Source organism: Melospiza georgiana, chromosome 4 (assembly GCF_028018845.1).
Source record: "Melospiza georgiana isolate bMelGeo1 chromosome 4, bMelGeo1.pri, whole genome shotgun sequence".
Taxonomy (NCBI): domain Eukaryota; kingdom Metazoa; phylum Chordata; class Aves; order Passeriformes; family Passerellidae; genus Melospiza; species Melospiza georgiana.
Genome location: NC_080433.1, coordinates 13,786,144 through 13,808,883, shown reverse-complemented (window position 1 = coordinate 13,808,883; position 22,740 = coordinate 13,786,144). Strand labels below are relative to the sequence as shown.

Below are 22,740 nucleotides of genomic sequence, written 5' to 3'. Positions count from 1 at the left end.
AGCATGGTCAAGAAGTTCACATGAGTGTAAGACAAAGCTTGTCAAACATATATTGAGTGAATGCTTGACTAAATGTTCTTATGATGGAAAAGTTCTGGGTCCTTTTTAATGAAACAATAAGAAAAATCTAGGGGAACAATTAGCTTTTTTTATGTCTGGCTTTGAAGATATTACATGACTTGTTTCTTCATTTCAGCCTGTCCCTCTGGAATTACAAAGGCACTGGCATCTATTTTCTCAATGCTGTTGAGAGCTGTGTACTAATCTTCACAGAGATAGTTTGGTTTTTCTTTGTGCTGCTAACTGTGAAGTTTTAAGGATGTAAAAAAAATAAAACTGTTTAATGCTCCAAAATCATAATGGGATATATTTGATATTTATTTATTGATTAATATATCTAGAAAATCAACAGAAATTCCTAGGCAAACTGTGTACATAAAACTTTTGACTTTAAATAGTTTTATTTCACCTAGAATTACCCTGTCTTTCATAACTGAAGACAACACCATTTTAATGTAGTTGTGTTTCCATGCCTGATGAGAAATCATGTAAGTTAAGAAAGTGGTAATTTAGGGCCTGGTGCTGTCTCCACCTAGACATTTGTAGACTGGGTTATGCAATTCACATGCCCTGTTATATAGTTAATTTGATTACAACACCTCATTCAGTGTTTCAGCAGGAGGAACTGTTTGACAGGAATGGCCATGCCCAGTTTTATTCAGAGTGTCTTATTTTTCCTTGACTTTTTTTGTGGATAGATTTGTTACCCTCTTTAGGATTCAAAGTGGTTTAAGTTGTTTTCAAATGCTGAAATTCTCTGTAGTCAGCTGGTGATTTTGGAGACAGTAGTGGCATGGACAGGGTTCTGGTTTGGGGCAGGGCTGCCCTTCAGTGAGGGTATGACTGCAGTTTAGTAGTGGAGGAGTTGAATTGGTTCTTTCAGAATTCAGTTTTATTTTAGTCCTGGTCTATTTTTCACAAGTTTCACTGAATTTAAGTTTGTGTCTATCACCATGGTAAGAAGTGGGAACACATGAAAGTGGAGTGAGAAGATAGTAGGAGGTTTTAAATTAAATAAAAATAACTAGTAGTGAAGACAGTGTGACCTTATCAAGGTGTTTCTCACGAACACATGTGAATAACAACTTCTGTTTTTCCTCCTTTCTACCACTTCTTTTCAACACAAGTGTTTTACTACTATTCCTCTAGTGAGAAGTAGGGTTGCTTTCACATATCATAAGAGGAAGCTAACCCTTTTTTTTTTTTTCCACTTTTTAAGAGTTCCCTCTGCTCTTTCAGGCTTTTATTCTGCATTGTAGTGTTTTGTCTGTGTCACTCTTGATGTGTTCCAGAGTGCATTGGATGAATTTGTTTAGAGAAGAACTTATTTTATTTATCTCTTTGGAAGCACAAGAATGGGCAAAACGTGGCAGCAAAATTAAGCTGAATGATCCCACAGACAAATTTTTGTTGCTGCCAGAGAAAAGTACTGTTTGATTGAATTTTGATGTGTATTTTCAGTAATAAAATCCATGATCATTGCCAAGGTGACTGTGAGTGAGGTAAATGTAAACTCTACTAGGAATGCTGTTCACAGAGACTGAGGCACTTTTTAATGTGTAGGTTCTTTTTGCATAGAAACACTTAGCTGTGTGATTTGTGGAATTTGAGTGTGGGTAATGTTACACCAACACATGGAAATGGTGGCTGCTGGGCTGGAACCAGGCTCCACTTGGGGCCATCTGTTGTCACCTGCACTTGGTTCTGAGTTGATGAGTAGTGGTTTTATATTATAAATATATATTTATTATAATACATAAAATATATTTATGTTGATATTTTATATCAATGACAGCTCAAAAATTGCAACACAGCACAAAGCCTGAAATAGACAATTGCTTAAGAGAGCATTTAATTGATGGTTTGTCACCCAAAAGGGCACAGCTGTGAGGTTTTGGTGTTGTAAAGGTCCAAATGTAACCTGGGAAATGAAGTCAGGAAATCTAGCAACTGAATATTTTAGTTGAGGGTGAGATGCTATTTAATTTAAGTTAAAAGCTGTCAAACCACTTGCATAGATAAATAGATGATGTCTCAAAGGAAGGTTTCTGTGTGTAACTCTTGCTATAATGGATGCTTAGCTCCTGTGATTTGCAGCAGAGTGGGCCATGATATAAAGTATCAGGCATCCAGACAGCATAATCTGAAATAATTCTGAAAATGCCAACAGCTGGTTTACACAAGGAAGTCAGTGTGTAGAAAATAATAACTGTTTATGGTAGCATTGCATCACGAGCTTCAGAACATCTTTAGATAAGGAATGTTTAGGTACTGATTAAGTTGAAGATTATATGCCCTGAAATGGCAATAGTTACAAGCATGTAACTTTACAAAAGCATATTTAGTGGTGTAATATTAAAAGACAAGAGTTTTAGTAGTGGTGCAGTCTGCCCTATCACTATAGCTGAGTGAGTAATTTGTGTATCACAGAACAGATTCTCTGTATACTACAACGTTTTTCAAGGGGTGGAAAGCTGAGAATTTTGTTTCTGATTCTTCTTTGTGTGGCTTGTTGTGGTTTTAGTGGTTTTTTGATGACAAATCCTAAGTAAATCACTATTTCTGACTTAACTTTCTTTTTCAAAACATTTAATGTTATTTAGCTGGTTTGTGAGCACAATATGATTCTCTGTTTTTCTTTTTCCCATCTTCCACTCCTGCAGATTTCTGCAGGAAGAGGTGCTGAGATTCTCTCTGCCTGAATGGGATAGGCCTGGGCCAAAGCTGTGCCAGCCTTTTGAGATTATTTTAAAATGTGTGGTGCAGCAGCTGTGCTGTTATATATTCATTCTAACAGCACTGCTTGTCAAACAGTTCAGATTAATTAGAAAGGCAAAAGTAAAAATGTGTTTCAAAACCTAGAATTAATGTGAACACTTTTGGGAATGCTTTGGGAAATTCTGAGATGAACTCTAGGAATGTTTGTGATAAAAGCATTCTTTGCCAGTGCTGCATCCTTAAGACTGTATAAAACATGATGCTAATGTGCTACTGAACTGCCTACAAAGAAACAGGTGCTGACCTGTCTTAATTTTATATGATTTATCTTTTCCTAATGAAGAGATAAATCATATAAACTGAATGGTGAAGTAAGAGCTAAAGCTTTCATTAAAGGATTTTCAGGTAGTTGAAGTTGGTCTAGAATTATCTGACCATTTATTTTAGCTGGAATCTGATTCATCAAAATTGACCTTTTTGGTGGAACATTTGTTTTGACAGCTTTCCCTAAGGGTGGCATCCTGGGTCACATGGAGGGAGCCTTGAGTTCCCTGCTCTCTTCCAGTCGTTCCACAGTGGGTAGCTGGTAAGGTGGATGAGGATTTTCAGGTGTGGCAGCATCGTGATCCTACTCTTCTTAGGTGTTTCTATCCACACTGATATTTCAGTTTTAAATGCTATTGTCACATGCTGTTCCACTGCAGTGACAACTAAGCAATGCTTAGATGACAGTGAAATTCCTACTTTTGAAAAAACACACTGCCCTGTCCACATCCCCAGTCCTCATTCCTTTGTCAGCTCTTCCTCATTCTGGCTCTGTGGTTTGTCCTGCACTGCATGTTGCCTGGATGGAAGAGTGTATCAAGGCTTGTCAGGCTCACCAGAATTTTTATACCTGTCTTGTAGACCCTAGAAGGCAAGAGGGTGATAAAAATATGGGTTTGAGGTCTTTTTTTCATGAGATAGAAACAGAGCAGCTGAAGAGAGATGGAACCTCTGCCCCTTGGCAGAAGTTTTATCTTCCTGTGCTTGTTGACCTGTATACTTCCACTGTATGATCTGACTGACATAACAGGAATGGTATTTATCTGTTTGCTGTTCTCATAGGCAATCTTTTTGTTAATAGGTACTAAGCTGTCATATCAGTTTTCTGATTTTTGCTCACTGGTGGTTTTTCTCTAAGGTTATTACAGACTTGAAGACACTTTAGTTACATGGTATCCCTATTTAAAGGTCTGATTTTCTTGCTGACTAATAGAGGTCCACCCTATGAAATGCAGAAACATCTAACTTTATTACTTATCAAAAGCAATGTCACTAAATTGCTACAGCCGCCTTCCAATTCACTTTGTGATTTGTTCATCTTTTGTCTCAGCACTAAGCAGCTTTGTAAAAGTTGTATTGTCTTTAAATATAGGAGCAGATGCAAAAGAGGAAATATACACAGTTATTAGCAGACCCTTTTTATCATTTGGTGGATGTTCTTGCTCCATCAGCTTCTAGCAAAGGATGCATTCTTGCTTCTACAGGTGGGATTGGGAGAACAGAAAAGAAGTAGCATCACTTTATGCCAAAATAAATAGCTCATGGGCCTCATGTACCACTCCAGCCTTGTCAGAGCAGCTGTTAACTGAGTGTTTGAGCTGCTCAGTGGTGTGGGGATTGGACACTGCTGAGGTGGAGTGGCAGAGTTAGTGACAGGCTATTCTGCGAACTAATACCTCTTTTCTCTGATAATTTTGTCTTAAATATGCCCAGCTCAAAAACAACCTGGACACAGGTTAGTGCTTCCCATGGAGGGCTGAACAAAGAGCAGCAAGCCATTCCCATGAGGGTGCTGCAAGAGCTAATGTGGCTCTGCCCAAGAAGTTTCATCAAGAACTCTGCTGCCTGTCTAGCTTTCCACATATTTCATGCATGGATATCTAGAGCCTCTTGCTACCTCTGCCAGTGTGATTAAAAGCCAAAAGTTGTTAGTTGGTGATAAATGGCAATTCTCACTCCTGACCTTGGGTCACATGGAAGAGTGCAAAGGAAAGGGTTTGTGGTATTCTTCATCAGCTCCTCTGAGGTTACAGATTTATGCATCTGAGGTTTGTGCAGCTGAGAAAAGCAGTATTCTATTCACAGCTTTTCATATTGAGTGGCTGAGATTGGCTTGTGTTAAACTAACACTGAGCACATGCATACAAAAACCTGACGGATCTAGGAGCTGACAGTAGTCTAAAAACAGGAATAAAAGCACCATTAGTAGCTAATGTATGATGCATGTGTGAATACTGCAGGTATCTGTGTAACTCCCAATTTGACCTTTGCAAATTGTTGCTCAATTTTGGTCAAGCTGGGCCCCAGCTGCATGTTTGTGACAGGGAAGGCCACTGGGAGATGAAGTGGCCTCCAAGTGCTGCACCTGCTGGACGTGCTTCATTTAGTGCCTTTGTTTCCATTAAACTTCAAGGAATCTAGCTTGATGTGCCTCTTTCTAGATGATCAAATTTTCTTCATTCCATTGTTCACAGATCAAGTTCCTATGGGCAGTTTCTGTTTATTTTCAGAGGTTCTGCCCATTAGTCAATATGAGTCAACATCCAGTTCATTGCAGGGGGTGCACAACAGAAAAAGCAAAACATAGATCTCTGCTACTATGTTTTCTTGTAACAGTCTCTTTGTGTGAACTTTATTTAAATGATCTAGGAAAAGTTTGCTTGGGTTTTGTGTTGAAAAAAACCCCTACTCTGCTCTGGGGCCCAGCAATGGCACCAGAGGAACAGTCAGGGACTGATGCCAGGAGGTTCCACCTGGACATGAGGCAGAACTTCTTCCCTGGGCAGTGCCTGAGCACTGAACAGATTGTCCAGAGAGGGTGTGGAGTCTCCCCATCCCCTTTTTCATAGGAGTCCTCATGGTTGTTATGCACTGATGTCAGAATTTGCTTTGGAAAATCTTATTTTAAGCATTGCAGCCCAGTGTAGTGGAGCACTGAAGAGCTCTGAGAAGATTTTATACTGAAAATCTTAAGGGGATAATAAAGTCATCAGTATGTACAACCCTGTAATTTTATGTATTACTTGGAATTTCAGCTTCTTAGCTTCCCTGAGTACAGACCATGGAATTGAATACTATCCTAGAAAAGGGCTTGTTTACAGAATTAATTCCTGCTGCACTGGAAAAGCCCTTTCCCAGGCAAGTAGTTATATCAGCTCACTCAGTTGATCCGGTAGAAATGAGTCAATTAGACTTGAGGTGGAAAAAGTACCTTGATAGCCCTGCCACTTTCTTCAAATTTCTGAGTTGTGACTTAGAGACTGGCATTGTTACTGGTGTGGGAAGGGAGTTGATTAGAAGACTTTAGGAGATATCTACTGCTGTCAGTAAGTCAATTTTCTTTCCTTATGTTGTGACAAAGCTGCAGTGCCTGTTTTCTTGCATTTTTAATTAGTAAAGTTAAGCTAAATATGCATTTGTTTCCCCTATCAAGTAACAGAGTTTCTTTGTGGTCTAGCCATCCCTTTTATACAATTAGTGTGATTCTATCAAGCTCTTAGTGGCTGGTGCTGAGGGAAGTTCCCTGCTGGACCATCCAGGGCCATTTCAAGCTCTTGCACCACCTGAGCTGGGAACAAATCTCCTTCCAGCTGCAGCCCCACACTCACCCAGGCAGACCAGGTTTCCCATAGCATAGTGTCACGTACATCAATCCTTAAAATAATTTTATCTTGGTGCAATAGCTAAATAACAGCTGGAGCTGAGGCCCTGAACAAAGGAAACCCTGGTCTTTTAACACTCTCAGTCTAAGCAGGAAAGTCTGGGGGCTGTCACTGCTGTCTCTGAGTGTCTGGTCACCTCCTTGTGTCACACATCCCTGTGCCATTTGTTATCTAAAGGGTTGGTCCTCTGTTTCCTCACTGCTAATCCTGCAAAATCTGCTCACAGCAGTCCATGGAACAGAAGAAGAGCAAGGTTATAAAGAGTTAAGTCTCTTTGGAATCAATTAACCATCTGTATTTCTTACACACTTGGGAAATTTTTACTGTTGCTACCACTTGTGTATATTATTAGAAATACTCTGTTTGAATTGCTTCATATAATTAATTTTCTAAACATATTTTTGTCCTCAGTGGTGATTCTAAACTCTGGGTTGTTTGTTGATTTGTTTGGGTTTTTGGGGTTTTTTGTTCAGTTGCAGAACTGCAGATCCATTTTACTACAATTCAGAGAAGAGTAGTTAAAGAGTTATTGTCAATAAAGCAGATTAAAGCCTTTGGTAAAATTGGATAACAACCGTGAAGGGATTACTGTTCATGACTTATAACAAAGGAAAGTATTATCTGAAGCAGACCATGGAATGGACAGACTAAAGGGGGACCTGATATGAAAGGAGTAAATTAAATGTAGAGCAAAAGACAATTTTTTTGGAAGTGTATGCAGTCAGTTTTCAGAAATTGTTGCACTTGAGATTTGATTTGATCACTGGTGGACATAAACTCAGCTCCTGAGGGGAAGAACATCCATGTATACATCATGGGGGATTTTGTTTGTGTTTTTCTACAAGCACTGGCTGAGCATGTTACATGAAAGATGTAAGCTTAAAGGAAAACCCAGAACAGAGATATATTTACCATACTTTGCTTTCAGACATATACAGCAAAAACTGTAAGTTATACAGTAAGTTAGAGCTTGGTTGCAAATCTGAAGAGTGTGACTGTAAGAGTTTTGGAATACAAGAGCTTTGTCCTCCTCAATAAAACAGTACTAATGCTGTCCTGATTCCAAGAGAGTGAATATGGTCCCTTGCATTGATGGCAAATAGATGCTGTGTTCAGTCAGCTTGAGAAACAACTAATTTATAGTGGAGAGGACCAGTGTTACACCACGTGCTAGAACATCTGCTTTTGGGTGTAACAGGGATATAGTGGGAGAGCAATAATAAATAAAGTGTGGTTTGAGGGATGAGAAATTTGACAATTTGCATCCTTCCAGTCACCCCACTAATGCAATTCTGCAGTGCAAAAAAGACTGCACCTCATCTTTGTGTGTGAGTGGTCAGGAAGGAGTTCTGTGGCAGCTGACACCAGCACCTCTCCTCTTGCATTGCTCTTGCAGTTGTGCTTTAGAGAACAGTTGATCTTGCCTAGCATAGAGATTACAGGGCAGAATGTGGCACAAGTTTACATATTGGGAAATGCAATTTCTCAGAATTAAATTACTAATCATTAAGTTGGCATTTCTTCTGCTTGGCCCTCACTTGCTGTTGAAGTGCAGTTGTTCTGGGGGTTGTATCAAGATGTTTTTAACACAAGATCATCAGTAGTGATGCCTCAGGTTTTAGCTTTTATATTTTTCAGATTCTGGACTGCTTTAGTGTGTAGTTCTGAGCTTCATATTAAGGGATAGTAACTCTCTTCACAGAGCAGGGAGACAAAACAATTTCTTCTCTAGCTGGGGACCAAGGACAGCTGATCCAAATGTTGGGCCCAAGAGCATAAACAATGGCAGAATGAAGAGGGAGAAACAATAAAGGATGGGACGTCATAACCTAAATCTGTAATTGGACAATTAACTCCAATATGTTAATGGACCAGAACTTATCAAAGTGAGAGACCCTGTGACCCGTCATGCATGACTGGAAACATACTTGGGGTTTTCCCTTAGTGTAATATTTGGTGGGCATTTTTTGTGTGCCTTGTGAATGAGGCTTGTACTAGGGCAAGGATTTGGAATTTTTTCCCACTTTTGATGTATCTCTGTGCTGGAAGCAATTTGTATGCAAGTGGCTCTTACTTGAAGAGCTGTGAGTGACCTGCAAAAGAAGCCTGTAGGGAGAAAAAGCTAATGACCTGGGTTTAAAACTGTGTTAATTGATTTTTAACTTCAGAATTACAGGTGTGTAATAGTTGCTGTAGAATGCATAGCCACTTCTTCCATAAAAATTGAATCCAAGTACTTAATATTTAACTGTTTGCAGTAGGAATGGAAAAGTAGAAGAATTCTTACTTCCTTTATAGCAAAATCTAACCTAGAAAAAGCTTGAGTGAAGTCTCAGACATCTCAGTTATTTTATAATAATGTTATTTTATTATTATTTTTATAATAAGGTTATTTTATCATAATGTTTCCAGTACAGAAATGAAGTGGTGTTTGTTCCATCTGTGTATGAAGCCTTTGGCCAGTATTCAGACCACATTTTGTGGACCTTTCTAAATGCTCTGGACAAACATAGTTTCTTCTCAATTAAGCCAAGTTTACCTAGATTTGTATCTCCAGAATTAGGTCTCTAACCAAATCTTGTGTAATGTAACCTGTCTCATTATGCATTAATTACAATGCATCCCTTTATTTCTGTTTTTCTTACCTGCTATAGAGAAATCTCTCGTCTTCCCACCCCCTTTTTGGTAGTTTGTTTTGTAATGAATATTACAAAACATGTAGCTTTTGGTTAAAAACAAGGCCATATTTCATGTAATTTTCTGGTGTGAAAAGATTAATTGGTGTGTGCCACTTTCTTACAAGAGAATAACTGATGTAGTGATTCTGGTGGAAGATCAAAGTGGCATCAGGTTGGTTTCCATATCAACAAACTGATAAATCACAAGGACAGGAGCTGCACTGAAAATGTACTGAACCCCTGGATGACATGAGTTAATTGAATTTTAAAAAAAGCCTAAGGAATGATGTAAGTGTAAGTAAGCCTGATTTACATAGCAGACAATAGGATGAAAACTATGAAAAAAGAATTAGCAGGGTGCTGAAATGTGATATGGAGGGTAGGATTCAGCATGGCTTGGCATAACATTCAAGTTCTGTAGGGCTTCTTGGAGGAGTCAGGAATCAAGAACATAAAAATCATCCAGTTTGTAGCTGTGCCCTGATAGAGGGGCTGAATAACAAGGGGATATTTTACTGATTAAAAGATCTCATGATACTGAACATGTTCCCCAATTTCAGTTGATTGTAGACAGGTCATATGTCTGATAGTTTTTTTTGACCTAATTTTCTCTTGTTCCTGGCTGTGCCATCCTGCCCATCCATGTTTTAGCACTGGTACCCTCTGATGTTAAGGTGAACTACAGCTGGATTGATGGGACTCAACTTAGAGTAAACATCCATTAAATCAGTGAGTAAAGTTGAGTGAGTAGTCATGGTTAAAAACTGTTCTCGTTGTAAGATGACTCTGCATTGAGGATTGCTGGGATGGTTATAGCAGAATGTTCTGTTTGCTGGGTGTAGGGGATGTATCTGTGGGGTACCTGGAATGGAGCAGTTCATCACTCCAAGCCTTGCACAGCAGTGGGGTATGCCTAGATTGGTGTTTCTGAGAAACAGCCCAGAATGCCAAATGGCAGATTTTTATCTCTTGCCCTCATTCACTGAGCAACACAACTGGCATAAATGACTGTGGTGTCTTGCCACGGAGAAGTTCAGGGGCTTCAATTCTAGAAGTTCTAGGGCTTCAGTTTAAGATACAAGTATAGGGAAAAATCTTTCTGCCCTTCCTGCCTTCAGGATGAATAGGGAGATATGGAGAACAATTCTCCCAGTTTTTTTATTGAAGAATAAGAAACAAGTTTGGTTTTGACTGAGCTGAAAAAGCAAGAAGTGAAAAATTATTGTAGCAGCTGACTTGTCTAGTTTCAACCCAAAGCTCTTTGACATTACAGAATTCTAAATCCTCATTTACCAACTAAATATGTGAAATGCAAATGTTTATATTTTAGTGCAAGTCCCTGTAAAGAAACAGATTTGTTTCATTGTACAAAGAAGGTAAATTTCATCTGAGAAATATGAAGAACTGTGATCTCACCATTTTCTCATTGCTTTCCCCCACTTGTAGTTTTAATGTAGCTAAATATTCTTTTGTCCTAGCTTTTACAATTTAGTTCAGTTCACAGGTGCATAGAGATCTGCACCTTTTGGTAGGTTCTTAAAGAACTATTTGGAAGGTGTTTTGTGTATGTGGGCTCCTCCTGGGCCATGCTGGAGTCTCTGTGAGACTCCTCAGCCCTGCAGAGTTACCCAGCACATGTTCCTGGCTCAGCTTCTCTCCTGGCCTCTTGAGAGACTCTGTCACAGTTGTTGGTTTGTGGTATTTTTGTTTGTGTGCTTGGTTTTTCTGAAAGTCTGCCAGCTGGTTTTCTTTCCTCTATTTTCCTGTTATATTTGAAGAACCAAGATAGGTTGGAAGGCAAGGAATTTTCTTCTCCTATTTTGTCCATCTCCTTTTACATTAATAATGCTTTGTTTTTCTGTTGGCTTACCTGCTGTGTGAACTTGCCAGGGTCTGGTGTGTAATATCTGGAGAGGCTCCTGTGCAAGAGGCTGGCTGGAGCCTTCCAAAGCACATTTGGATCTTGCTTCTGTCTTGAGGTCAGCAAGAGTCTAGGGATGGTGTTAATTGGTAGCAGAGAGAGGAAATTGTATCCCTCTCTATTTCTTGGCATAAACTGGGAAAATTGTTGTTTCAAATACTGTTTTTCAAATGCTGCTTAGTTCTAACAAGCTTTATTTCCTGCTGGCTCTAGGAGAAACCAAGAAATGGCTTTTATTTCCTAACTGTGGAAGGCATGTCATTAGACCTTTTGTGTCAGGAGATAGCAAAGGTTAATTTACAAGTTCAAGGAGCAGGAGACCTTTCCACCTGCTCAAACAATTAAAATTCTGCCTTTGTGAGCATTCAGCAAAAAAAAAAAAAAAAAAAAAGCTGCTTCTTGTTTTTTAATGAATATCTTTCTCTTTTTCCTGGAGGTCTGTGGCCAAAAGGACAACCATATGCATGAGACTCTGCAGTGCATCAGTCTGTGTTTGGTTTGACAGCTAAGTCAAACCTTATTTCCTACAGAGCCTCAGAAATGACTGGGTGAAAATGAAAAACAATCTCTCATCTGTTTTGTTAGATTGCCCAGCATTTTCTTTAAATTGAAATACCTGAAAATAGAGGCCATGGTAACTAGCTTGAACACTGTGTTTTTTCTTTTTGGTTATGAAATGAGAGTATCATGTAGGTTTATTCTTCTATGTTGACTTCTTATGAAAGGTTTTCAGTGGCTTTTCCAAAGCATTATTTTCAGGGTTTATGAATGCCATCTACAAAATCTCATTCTAGTTTTATCCTTCGTTCCTGATACTGAGCTGGAGACAAAGCATCACCTTTTGATCTCATCTAAGCTTTTCTTCATTCCAAAAGTGGAATGTTTGCATTTATCCCTTATTTTAGAAATGGATTCCAAGAAAAGGGAAGGTCTGGTGATGATTTTATTTCTCCTGCTAGATAAGGTCTGAGTAGGGGAGTAAAACCAGCTCTGAAGTGGAAATCCTCACATTGCCGTTCTGGTTACAGATGGTTTTTGACTGATGTCCTGGGATAAATGCAGACATTTGCATTAAAGTGCTATCACCAGAACAGCATCTTCATCTTGAGGGAACCAGTATAGAGTATACTGGGCAAAATATTTGTATGCCTTAAAAAATAGCAGTCCCAGTAGAGCTTTTCCTGGTGTGTATAGTAAACGTACACATGGAATTTTACACATGGGTTTCTCCCACTTGTCATTTGAGTCTTTTAGCATCCCTGACAGGTGAGCTGCAGAGGCTGCAGTAATTTATCCTCAATGATCCCTGTTCCTGCACAGGTTCCTGCTGTGTGAGCAGTGATCCATACTGAGGTGTCCCTGTCACAGGTCACTGTGTTCCAGGCACTGCACAGAGACCCCTGTCTAGGTTTGATGGTCTGGGCTGTGGAACTCAGTAGCTGAGATCCAAGCACCTGTGGAGTTGTGTTCATCCTCCACCCTCCCTGAGGTGCAAGGGATGGGGATGGAGGGTCAGGGTGGGGACAGTGGCAGAGGCACAGCTGGGCCCACTGGCTCTTGCTTGTCAAGCATTTTCAGCACATCTAGCTCATTTAGTCATTTACTAGACACACTGATGCTTTGCAGAATAGTGAAATAAAAGAAGCCTTGGTTTTCAGTTTAAGAAATCTTGATTTGATTTTGTCCAGTGTACATAGCATTGCTTAAGGCAGGTGGTTCAGAGCCAGCCATACCTGTCTGAAATAGGAAACTCTGTTGGAAACCCTTTGGCTTCTGAACCCAAAACAAGGATAAAAAGTAAAAGATTCAGTGTGTTAGGGTATTAAGACAGTTCCCTGCTTAATTCACATCTATTCTTCACATAGCTGCTCTTAGTATGTGTAAGAGTGGTGTAGAGGCAACCAAAAGGCTGCAGATAGGGTAATTTGCACAGAAAATTATGTTGGCTGCACTGAATATTAACATAAGATATTATTGTAAAGCAGCTCTGAAAATTACATTCAACTGATCTAGTCAATCAACTAATATACTTATTTAGAGAGACAAGCTATTGTAAAAGAGCACAGTTCTCAGCTAGCTAAAAACATATTTTCTCTCATGTTTATCTTGATTGTATCCCCAAAGGATATTTCTTCCTCTCTTTTATGAAGAATTATTTCCATATTTAATTTATATGTACATTTTTTGCTTTTCCTGGAGGACCGAAAATATTTTCTGACTTTTGCAGTCAGTTGAGAAACTTGTTATTAAAACCTTTCTGTCATACTTATTTGAAAATCCATTTTCTGTGTTGTTCGTTGCTGCTGTGTGCTTCTGGATTGCAGTTTTCCTCCCTTTGTGAACTTGCCTCAGAAAGAGTCTCTGTTGAGCTACCTGGAGGGTCACTTGATTCAATTGTCTTTTTGTAAACTCCCGAACGTTTCTGCTCAAGTCAAGAGCTATTTTAATAACCAAACATACTTATAGTGCATAGTTTTCCTGAACTGTGTGTAACTTTGGATTTATTGGTTACAGGAATGCCAGTCCTGTTGGAGTTGGAGCAGAGTCCACTGCAGAGCTGATGAGCTCCACAGGGGCTGCTGCAAGCTCTGAAGTTTGGCAGCTCCCTGTAGAGCTCACAAGTTCTTAGGGCCCTGGACCAAGCATAATTGCAGAGTTGGGGCCTTCACTGTGAAGGACCTCACCAAATAATTAGCTGCCCTAATTAAGCAGCTGAGTAACACTCAGGAAAGTGAGTGTTTGTGCATCAGAAAGTTGCAAAGCTGATGGGCGCTGGCAATAAATTTGTCTCCTTCTCTGCTTACTGTCAGAAATCAGTGTTAAATTACAGCATCTAATCTTGGCATTGGTAGTCTGAGTTTCCTCTTCTGTATGGGGGATATTCTGCCATCAGAGTGCCTAGACTTGATAGGCTTTTTGGAAAAAATCTCTGTTACTTATTAGATTTGTTCATCAAGCAGAATGAACTGTGACATGCTGTTTCATCCTTTTGTTAGGTTGGGTTGTTGTTTTCCCATGGCAAAACCTTCTATTTGAGGTAATCAAAACTGTGAAGTTACAACTATACAGTGCAAAGGGGCCTTTTAGAAGGAAGTTTTATTGCATGGATTCACCTTATGCAGCAGAATGCAAAACCCAAAAATTGTTAGATTTAAAGAGGCATAGAAAACAGTTTGTAGGGAAAACTATCAAAACTCTATTTGTTCATAATTTTTAATGATGGGATAAACTTTAATATAAACCAACATTTTCAGCCACACTCAAAAAAACCATCAACGAATATTTTTTATTGAAGTCTAAGAACCTTCCTCTCTTCTATAAGTGTATATCAAACACTTGATGTTCCTTAACTCTTTGGAGGGCAGCATGACTCTGTAATACTGAAAGTTATAAGCACATATAAAAAGAAATACACTTTGTTGTTGTTGTGTTTCTTCTGCTTTTAGATTTTATAACAGCTCACAACCATTTCCAGCCCCTGCTGGTAAAATTAAAATCTAAATTCCTGGATTTTAATCGTATTGCAAGGTATAATTAGATGATTTAGCACAAGACATTACTTTTCTCTTAATATTTTGATCTATCCCATGGGCTTGGGTGGTGGCTTTTAAATTTTTTTTTAATTGAAATAGCAAAATGTGTTTGAAGAGGATGGGGAAGAGGGAGAATGGCCCTTACCTTGTCTGCATGGCTGTCATCAGCTGGAGCATGGCTGGTTCCAGAGATTTTTAATGAAGACATTAAAACCCACAGGGTTTCAAGCAGGGTGGAGGAAAACAAACCTGATAGTGAAAAAACCCAAACATTTGAAGAAAATGCACAAGAGGTCACTGGAGCTGATTGGAAATATTACTGAATCTTAAAGTCAGTTCTGTATGTGTGTCTTCCTCTTGACAAATGCAATAAGGCTGGTTTTGTGATGTCTGGGAAGCCTTTACTTTCTTACCAAACTACCTTTACCTGCTTTTGCTTCAGTAATTGCAGAGGTGAGAGTGAGACAGGGAAGAATATGAGGCTGTACAGCAATTAATGAGCTGTTTCAGCCCCAAAAAATCAGTCCAGCAGGCTGGTCAGAGCCTTGGAACCCATTAACCTTGATTTGTAAGTCTAAGACTTGACGGCTGGGGCAAAGCAGGGCTGTCTTAAAGAAGTTAACAGTAAAGTTGTGTTTTTCTCTTTCCTTTCTCACATGCTCACTGGTGAAATGCTGCCTTTTTGGAACATTTCTTCTTTCAAGTGTGATTTCTTATTGCATAGCTTGACCAGATGCCTTGCTACTGTGCTACCCATCTGAAAATTATTTGGTGTTTGTCCTTCTTCCTGATGAAAAACCAGTTTATCTGAGGCACTTGTTTGTGCTTTCAGAAATCTCACATGTTCTCTTCAGATATTAAACGTGTTGCTCCATGAAGAATGACTTACTTGGGATAATATTTGTGTTAATCAGCTGCATTTCTAGTGCACAGATTTTGCTGCACATTAAAACAAACATGCTGTAGACATGAATTAAGGGGGAAGATATAGCATGGAATTTCCTGAATTTTTAAAATAAGAAGAATAGGAATAAGAATAAGAATAAGAATAAGAAAAAATCTTTGCCAAGAATAACTTCATCTGCAAGTGTTTCTTAAATGTGTTGCACATTTGTTTTTCTTTAGAGGATGGGTGGCTAGGCCTCCTCACATGTGGCTACCATACACTGACCTGTTGTGGTTGTGTGATGATCTGAGTTTGATTACAGGCTTCAGGTCTTTCCTAATCTGGATTGTTTTGACTGAGCCAGGCTTTGGAGCACAGATAGGAGCAGGTAATGCTGGCAGATGTCATGAGGTTATGAGAAGCAATTTAGGACAGTAGTCTGTTCCAGCTGCAACAACAAAACAGAGCAAGCACCGTGGACACACTTTGGCTGATCTGTTTGTATTCTATGTTACTTCAGTTTACTTATGCATTCTGTCAACAACCCACAAAAGTAAATCCATTTTCTACCACCTGCAGAAAAAGGGCAAATATTCTTACTCCCTGCTAGTCTCCAACCAAAACAAAGTGATTTCCCTTGCTTTGCCACTATCTTAAATGCAACCGAATAGCTTCCCTCTCCCCACTACTTGTTAAATAATGTTTAAAAATTGATGCATGTTAGATGTTTTAAAACTTGCTTGTCCAGTCTTAAAAGATTTTATGGAGTGTTTTTCTCAGTTACTGGATGCAAGCTGTGCTTCTAAACATGTTGGCATAGCTGCTTGTCTTGGAATTTGTCTGGAAATAAAAGGACATGAATTGATCTTCCATCAAAACCACTTCACTGCATCACATGCAGCTATGTCTGCTATAAGTCTGCACACCTTCTTCTGTGCCCCCCTAAATTCTGACACATATTAGAGGAGCTGCTGTACTTTTATGACAATTTGTAATATCTGCCTTTGCTGTTTAATGATGAATTTTGAGATGGTTGTCGAGATCTGGTGGATATCTCCAGCTTTCTCTGTTACCCAAGGAAAGAAGGAAACATGGAAATATAACCTGATATAGTACTGTGGGTTTGTTTTAAGTTGTTTTTCTTCAGCTTTTTGTAAAGTAACTTTGCTTTGTTTCCCAGGGTATGTGCCCCTTACCCAGTAGAGCAGAGCTCCACAGACATTGTCTCTGCAGAACAGAGAGTACCTTTACTGAAAGGTGTAGATTTGTACATGATTGCTTTCTTTTTTTGTCTTTTTCCAAATAACTGCAGCTTCATGTACTGGACAGACTGGGGAGAAGCACCAAAGATAGAACGAGCAGGGATGGATGGTTCGAGCCGCTCCATCATCGTTAACACGGACATTTATTGGCCAAACGGACTGACACTGGATTATGAGGAACAGAAACTCTACTGGGCAGATGCTAAACTGAATTTCATCCACAAATCAAATCTGGATGGAAGTCATAGGTAAGAAGTCTTTGGTTTATGGGTGTAATGTGGGGATTTTCTTAGAAGATGCTGCCTAAGCAATATTGTAATCTCTGTTGCAGCGAATTGTCACATTAGCACTCACAAAATATTAAGCAAACCAGTGCTGTCAGAAACTTTTATCCTTCACCATCCTCACCTTTCCAGCACTGTGAAGTGGAATGTGTCCTTCTCTTCAGGGTATCCTGTAACTCTCCCAAAGATTTTTCGCAGAACCAGTTCCATTTAAAAATCCTAAAATCCTGCTCTTAATAGCTGTAAGACTATATAGCAAATTTGTCTCTTTTCAGTAGGTGTTGTGTGCAAGGTTGCTGTGGTATTCAGAAAGGCAGAAGATAATATGAGAAAATGGATCATCATATATTAATATTTCAGTTTCATTAATCCTAGGTGCTGGGAAATTAGTGGAAAACAGTCCTTAAAGGAGAGCTATGTTAAAATGACTTTTTAAAAAACAGATTTATAGCAATCAAGTGATTCTTTTTGATCCAATCATGGCTATTTCTTAATTAGGGTATAACTGGTACTTTGTGTATATGTGTTCATCTCTAATTTGGGTAATGACTCTCTTCATTAGATGAGTTTGATGATTACTGCTTGCATACACAAATCGCAGCTTGTGCCCAAGGTGTCAAATGGAGAGATGATTTTTGTGAGGTTATTCTTTGCAAATTTTTGTGATGTTTCAGCTAGTTTAGATGGGTGTGAAATATCTTTTCTTATGCTCTTTGTTCTGGCCTCTTAGGGACTTGCCCACCTTTCACCACAAATGTTAATTTGACATAAAGGAATTAATTCTATTGATAAGATCATTGTTTTGTGTGGACTGACAAGTAGGACCACAGGCAACATGTATGAAACATGCCCACTGTCTTCTTGTGATATTTATTTTGAACTCCACAATGCCTTTGTAATGCTGGTTTGAAAGGTTACATCACTTTTCTCCTAAGTTCTGCCTTTTAAGTGATCACAAGTTCATGCAGTTTGGTTCACGGAAAGTACCTGGAGTTGGATGCAGTTTTAAATTTGTGTCTTTGGATATGTGTTATGACTAGCTTGGTTAATAAAAAACATGGATTGTGGATATCTAATTTGAAGTAGTCCTTCATTTGCTGTTTGTTTCACAAGAAAAAAACTCAGTACCAAAAAGACAGAATATTTCCTAGAGATTCTTTCAAAAAAAATGACTGTCACATAAGTTCTCGAGTGATTGAGAGCAAAGGATAGAAATTATTATATATGGTAGAAATTTGAGTATTTTTAATTTTATCTGGTGTCTCCAGCCTTTCTTTTTCCAGAGCTACTTCAGTGTTTCCTGCTGGCAGTTCTGCTTTTTCAATCTTGTTTTGCTACTGACTTCTTTGCAGTTTGTCTCTTGCTGGTGATCTATTGCACAGTGGTGTAAATATACTTGGGTATATTGTTTTTACTTTCATGGTTTGTTCCCTGGTCTGCCCTGGGTTAATCTGGGGGGATAAGGCTGAGGAGGTGCTGAATTGTCTTGATACAAGGGGCTGACCAGCCTTGTCTGTGCATACACAGCTGTGTCCAGCAGCTGCCTCATGGCACACAGTTGAAATCACCTGAGTCCCAGCAGTTACCTCATTCCACACTAAATTCTCTGGAATTACTTAAGCCTCTAATAAAGACCTGTATAGACAAGTAATTTAGATTTTTAGATCTACTAATTCTTTCTTACACAGCCATAAAACCCAAAGCAGTCCAATGCTTTAGGTTAAGTTTCTTTTTCATACAAATTCATACATTTCAGTACCAGGAATATGTCGTGGCAGTATGCTAATATATTACTATTTGAGGGGCAGAAGGGGAAGTCATTCCTAGAAAGGAAAGCACATTTGACTTCCCTTAAGCACTCAGAGGCACAAACCAATACTAACAGCACCTGTTTTTCCCTAGGCATGGGAGAAAGTTCTGAAGATTCAAAAAGCAGTCAACATCTGTATCGAGGCATTTTGGTTTCATTTTTTATTCTTTGCCATTACATCATAAGGGGGGAAAAGAGAACTGCAGAAGTTAGGCTGTTCTACAGTGGGATTTTATGGGATGGTTTCTTTTCTGCTGTGACCTCTTAGCCTCTGCCTGTAATAAGAAAAAAGATCTTCTGGGGATGTCCAAAGTGTTGGGGTTTTTTTTTGTGTAGATACTGTCTTTTGTCTATCCAACAAATTCAGCTTTTTCAATGAGATATTTTACAGCTGTAATTCGTATTTTATCTCTTAATTATTTTGTTCATCTTTTTCACTGACTGATTCATCAATACTAGGAAAGAAAACACAGTTTCTAATTCTGTAGCCGAAGCAAAAGCCTTTTAGATTTTACTTTTCTGTGGAAAAAATCACCCCACAGAACCAATCAAAATCCACAAAGCCTTTAGCCATCACCAACACCTCAAAAAAAAAAAAAAAAAGCAACCAGCAAATAACCCCACCTACAGTTATCCACCACCACCTCTTAAGAGGGCTATCAGTTAGGGGTTTTTCCTTAAGAGTTAAGTGTGGAGGCGAACAAGATCATTATCAAGTGCCTAATCTAACTTAAACCAGACTCTGGTTTATTTAGAAACTGCCAGTTCTGGTGATTTTTTTATCTTGATATTTAGACCATTTTTCTAAATTGCTGCTTTATATTTATACTTAGTTGGTTTGAGGTTTTTTTGTTTCTAAATTTCTCTTGATCAGAATAGATTCTTTTATCCTGGTGAAGTGTTGCTAATTTTATCTGATGCCTTATCAAATGTCATGTCTGGGAAAATTATGCTTCTGGAAGTTGACCCTATTGAAATGAAAAAGGCAAATGGGCTATTGAAAGACATGTCTTCATAAGAATTGGGTCTTCTAGATCTGAATAGTTTTGGTAACTTAGAAAAGGAAGCAGATGAGGAAAGAGGTGATCTGTCAAGTTTTTTACTGTTGCATGACAGGAGGTGGGAAAGAGTCTGTAGCAGGTAAGCAATTGTAAAACCTTCATGTAAAGTAGGATGGCATAAGTTTTAATTGCTTTGGGAGAAAAATTTGGTAGCAAGTAACATCCTTGTATTAAAAAAATTCAAACAGTTTAGAGAAAACTGACTTTGTGGTTTGGAAAATGAAAAAATGCAGTGTAAATAGGGAAATATTTTAATTGATGTCACTGACAGCATTAAAGTATTGAAGTTCAGACTTCAGAGATCTAAAATTTGGAAGGAGTTCTCTCTAGAAATTAATGATGTGTTTCTAAGTCTGTAAGAAATCCGAAACTTTTTTATTCTTTTATTCTTATATTCTGAATATTAGCTCTCTACACCTGACACTACACAAGAATTAAAACTTTTAAGATTTATATCTCAGAGAAGTACTTTGATCTGAATTGTGGAATATTATATGGAGTTGGGAGGGAACCACAAGGATCATAGAGTCCAACCCCTGGCCCTGCACAGACACCCCGACAGTCCCTGCACAGACACCCCAACAATCCCACCCTGTGCATCCCTGAGAGCGGTGTCCAAACGCTCCCGCAGCTCTGGCAGCCTTGGGGCCGTGACCATTCCCTGGGGAGCCTGGGCAGTGCCCGGCACCCTCTGGGGGAAGAACCTTTCCCTGATCTCCAGTCTGACCGTGCCCTGACCCAGCTCCAGCCGTTCCCAGCTCCTGTCCCTGGTCCCAGAGAGCAGAGCTCAGGGCCTGCCCCTCCTGTTCCCCTCAGCACAAGCTGTGACTGCCATGGCTGCCCTCAGCCTCCTCCAGCTGAACAGACCAAGTGCCCTCAGCTGCTCCTCACACGGCTTCCCCTCAAGGCCCTTCACCATCCTCGTGCCCTCCTCTGGACACTGTCTAATGGCTTTATGTCTTTCTTACATTGTGGCACCCAAAACTTCACACAATGTTCAAACTGAGGCTGCCCCAGAGCAGAGCGGGACAATCCCTGCCTGGCCCAGCTGTGCCTGATGTCCCCAGGACAGGGATGTCCCTCCTGGCTCCAGGACACTGGAGCCTCATGTCCACCTGGCCATTGACCAGGAGCCCCTCTAGGTCCCTTTCCCTGGCACTGCTTTCCAGCTTCACTCCAGTGTGTCCAGGGCTGCCCCATCCCAGGTTCATGATGGACATGAATCCTTTACTTGTTGTTTGCAGGGGTCTGGAAAGTGAAAGAGTACAGTAGGCTGGTGGGAGGATTCTGTAGAGAGAGAAACAAATTATAAGCCTTGATTTTTGGGGTTTGGTGGAGCTTTTGTCACACCTTCCAGTAGTCACAGTGAGCCACTAAAGCAGTGTGCGTGACAGCTCTGGCAGTAGTACTCAGTTAAATACGTGGTAGAGTCATAAATTCGTGAGAAAACCTCTCTAGCAAATTTTACAGGGATGATTATGGTTCATTACCTGCTAGCCCTGGGATTTACTAGCCCTAGCTGCTCCAGTGTTGGGCTCATTAGAATAAAGACGAAGAGCAAAGAACTTGATGACTAATGCCCTTGATTTGCCAGTGAGAGAAGGGAATGAACAGTTTTTCATGTCAGAATGCAATAATTACAGAACTAAATTGATGCACAGAAGAGGTGGTTTTGTTTTTTTTTTGCAGCTCTTGCCCTGCTCTTATCAGAAGGAGCAGTTGCTTTTTGTGGGACTAATTAAACAAAACTGAAATGCAGACAGCTCTCCTGTGAGTAGAGTCCCCAAGATAGGTTGGCCTGCTAAAGCAGTTCTTGAATTAATTTCCCCTTCCTTTACCCTGCAGCAGCAGTTCTAATTAATAAGTTAACACGTTACTGGCTGAAGGGAAATGCACTTACAAGGTCCCCCAGGAAGTGTTTGTGCTAATGAGATGGTTTTTGAGGCCACTGTAAGAAAACATACTTTCAGCAACTGTCAGAAAGCTGGGAAGCTCTTGCAAGAGGTGAATGTCTTAAGTTTGCACTTGAGCATTGATTTTTTTTCTAGTTCCTCTTTTCAAGCATCAGCTCATGTCTGTCTGCCAGATGATTAGTTGCAGATGTGTTGAAACACTGAAAATACTGTATCCCTGCATTTAGAAGAGGATTTTTTCCTTATTTGCCTATAATGTGTACAGTACATGACATTATGTACAAGGTATAAAATCTCATGTTCTGTTCATGTCTTTCTGTATATTTCTGGGTGATGAAATTGCTTAACACCTTCAAGCAATGAAGAACTAGTCAGTGGTGAGAAGCCTGTTTCAATGCCTCACCAACACAGGCCAGTGCAGAAGCCAAATAATGCCCTAATTAAAACTGCTAGAGAATCCTGCATAAACAGAATTAATTAGATTATTTGGACATAAAGCTAGGTTGAATTTCTTGGTTCTTCCCCAAGGTACTTCTGAAAACAAAAATGCTAGAAATTGGAGCTTCAAAACATCTGTTTGCCTGAAAAGTGACCCACAGAATGACCTCCTTTCTCAACTATAATTTGATTTCTGATTGACTTTTCCAGACTTTCATTGCAGGTGGGATTTGAAATGTCATGGTTAGACCTGTTTGTTATATATTCTTTCTAGAAACACATGGCAATTGTGGCTTAAAGTGGCAAAAGACAAAAACACTTGAGTCTGAAAAAGGGAGCATTATATCCCACAAATCATGTTTCTTGCTTACTTTTTAATTAAAAGTATGCTTGTCTTCTGATAGGAAGATTTGGACAAGCATCCATGATGAAAATACATAAAAATGCATTACTTTTCTGAGTTTGTGTT

At 39.4% G+C, this 22,740-nt stretch overlaps 1 protein-coding gene across 3 annotated transcripts in view; it reads left to right on the top strand.

Annotated features, from left to right (window-relative positions):
- Window positions 1-22,740, top strand: part of LRP6 (LDL receptor related protein 6) — a 110,804-nt gene that overhangs the window by 28,594 nt on the left and 59,470 nt on the right. For all 3 annotated transcript variants that reach the window (XM_058023361.1, XM_058023360.1, XM_058023359.1), the window contains exon 3: window positions 16,816-17,013. In XM_058023361.1, the coding sequence (XP_057879344.1) occupies window positions 16,816-17,013 (198 nt within the window). The remainder of the gene's footprint in view (window positions 1-16,815; window positions 17,014-22,740) is intronic.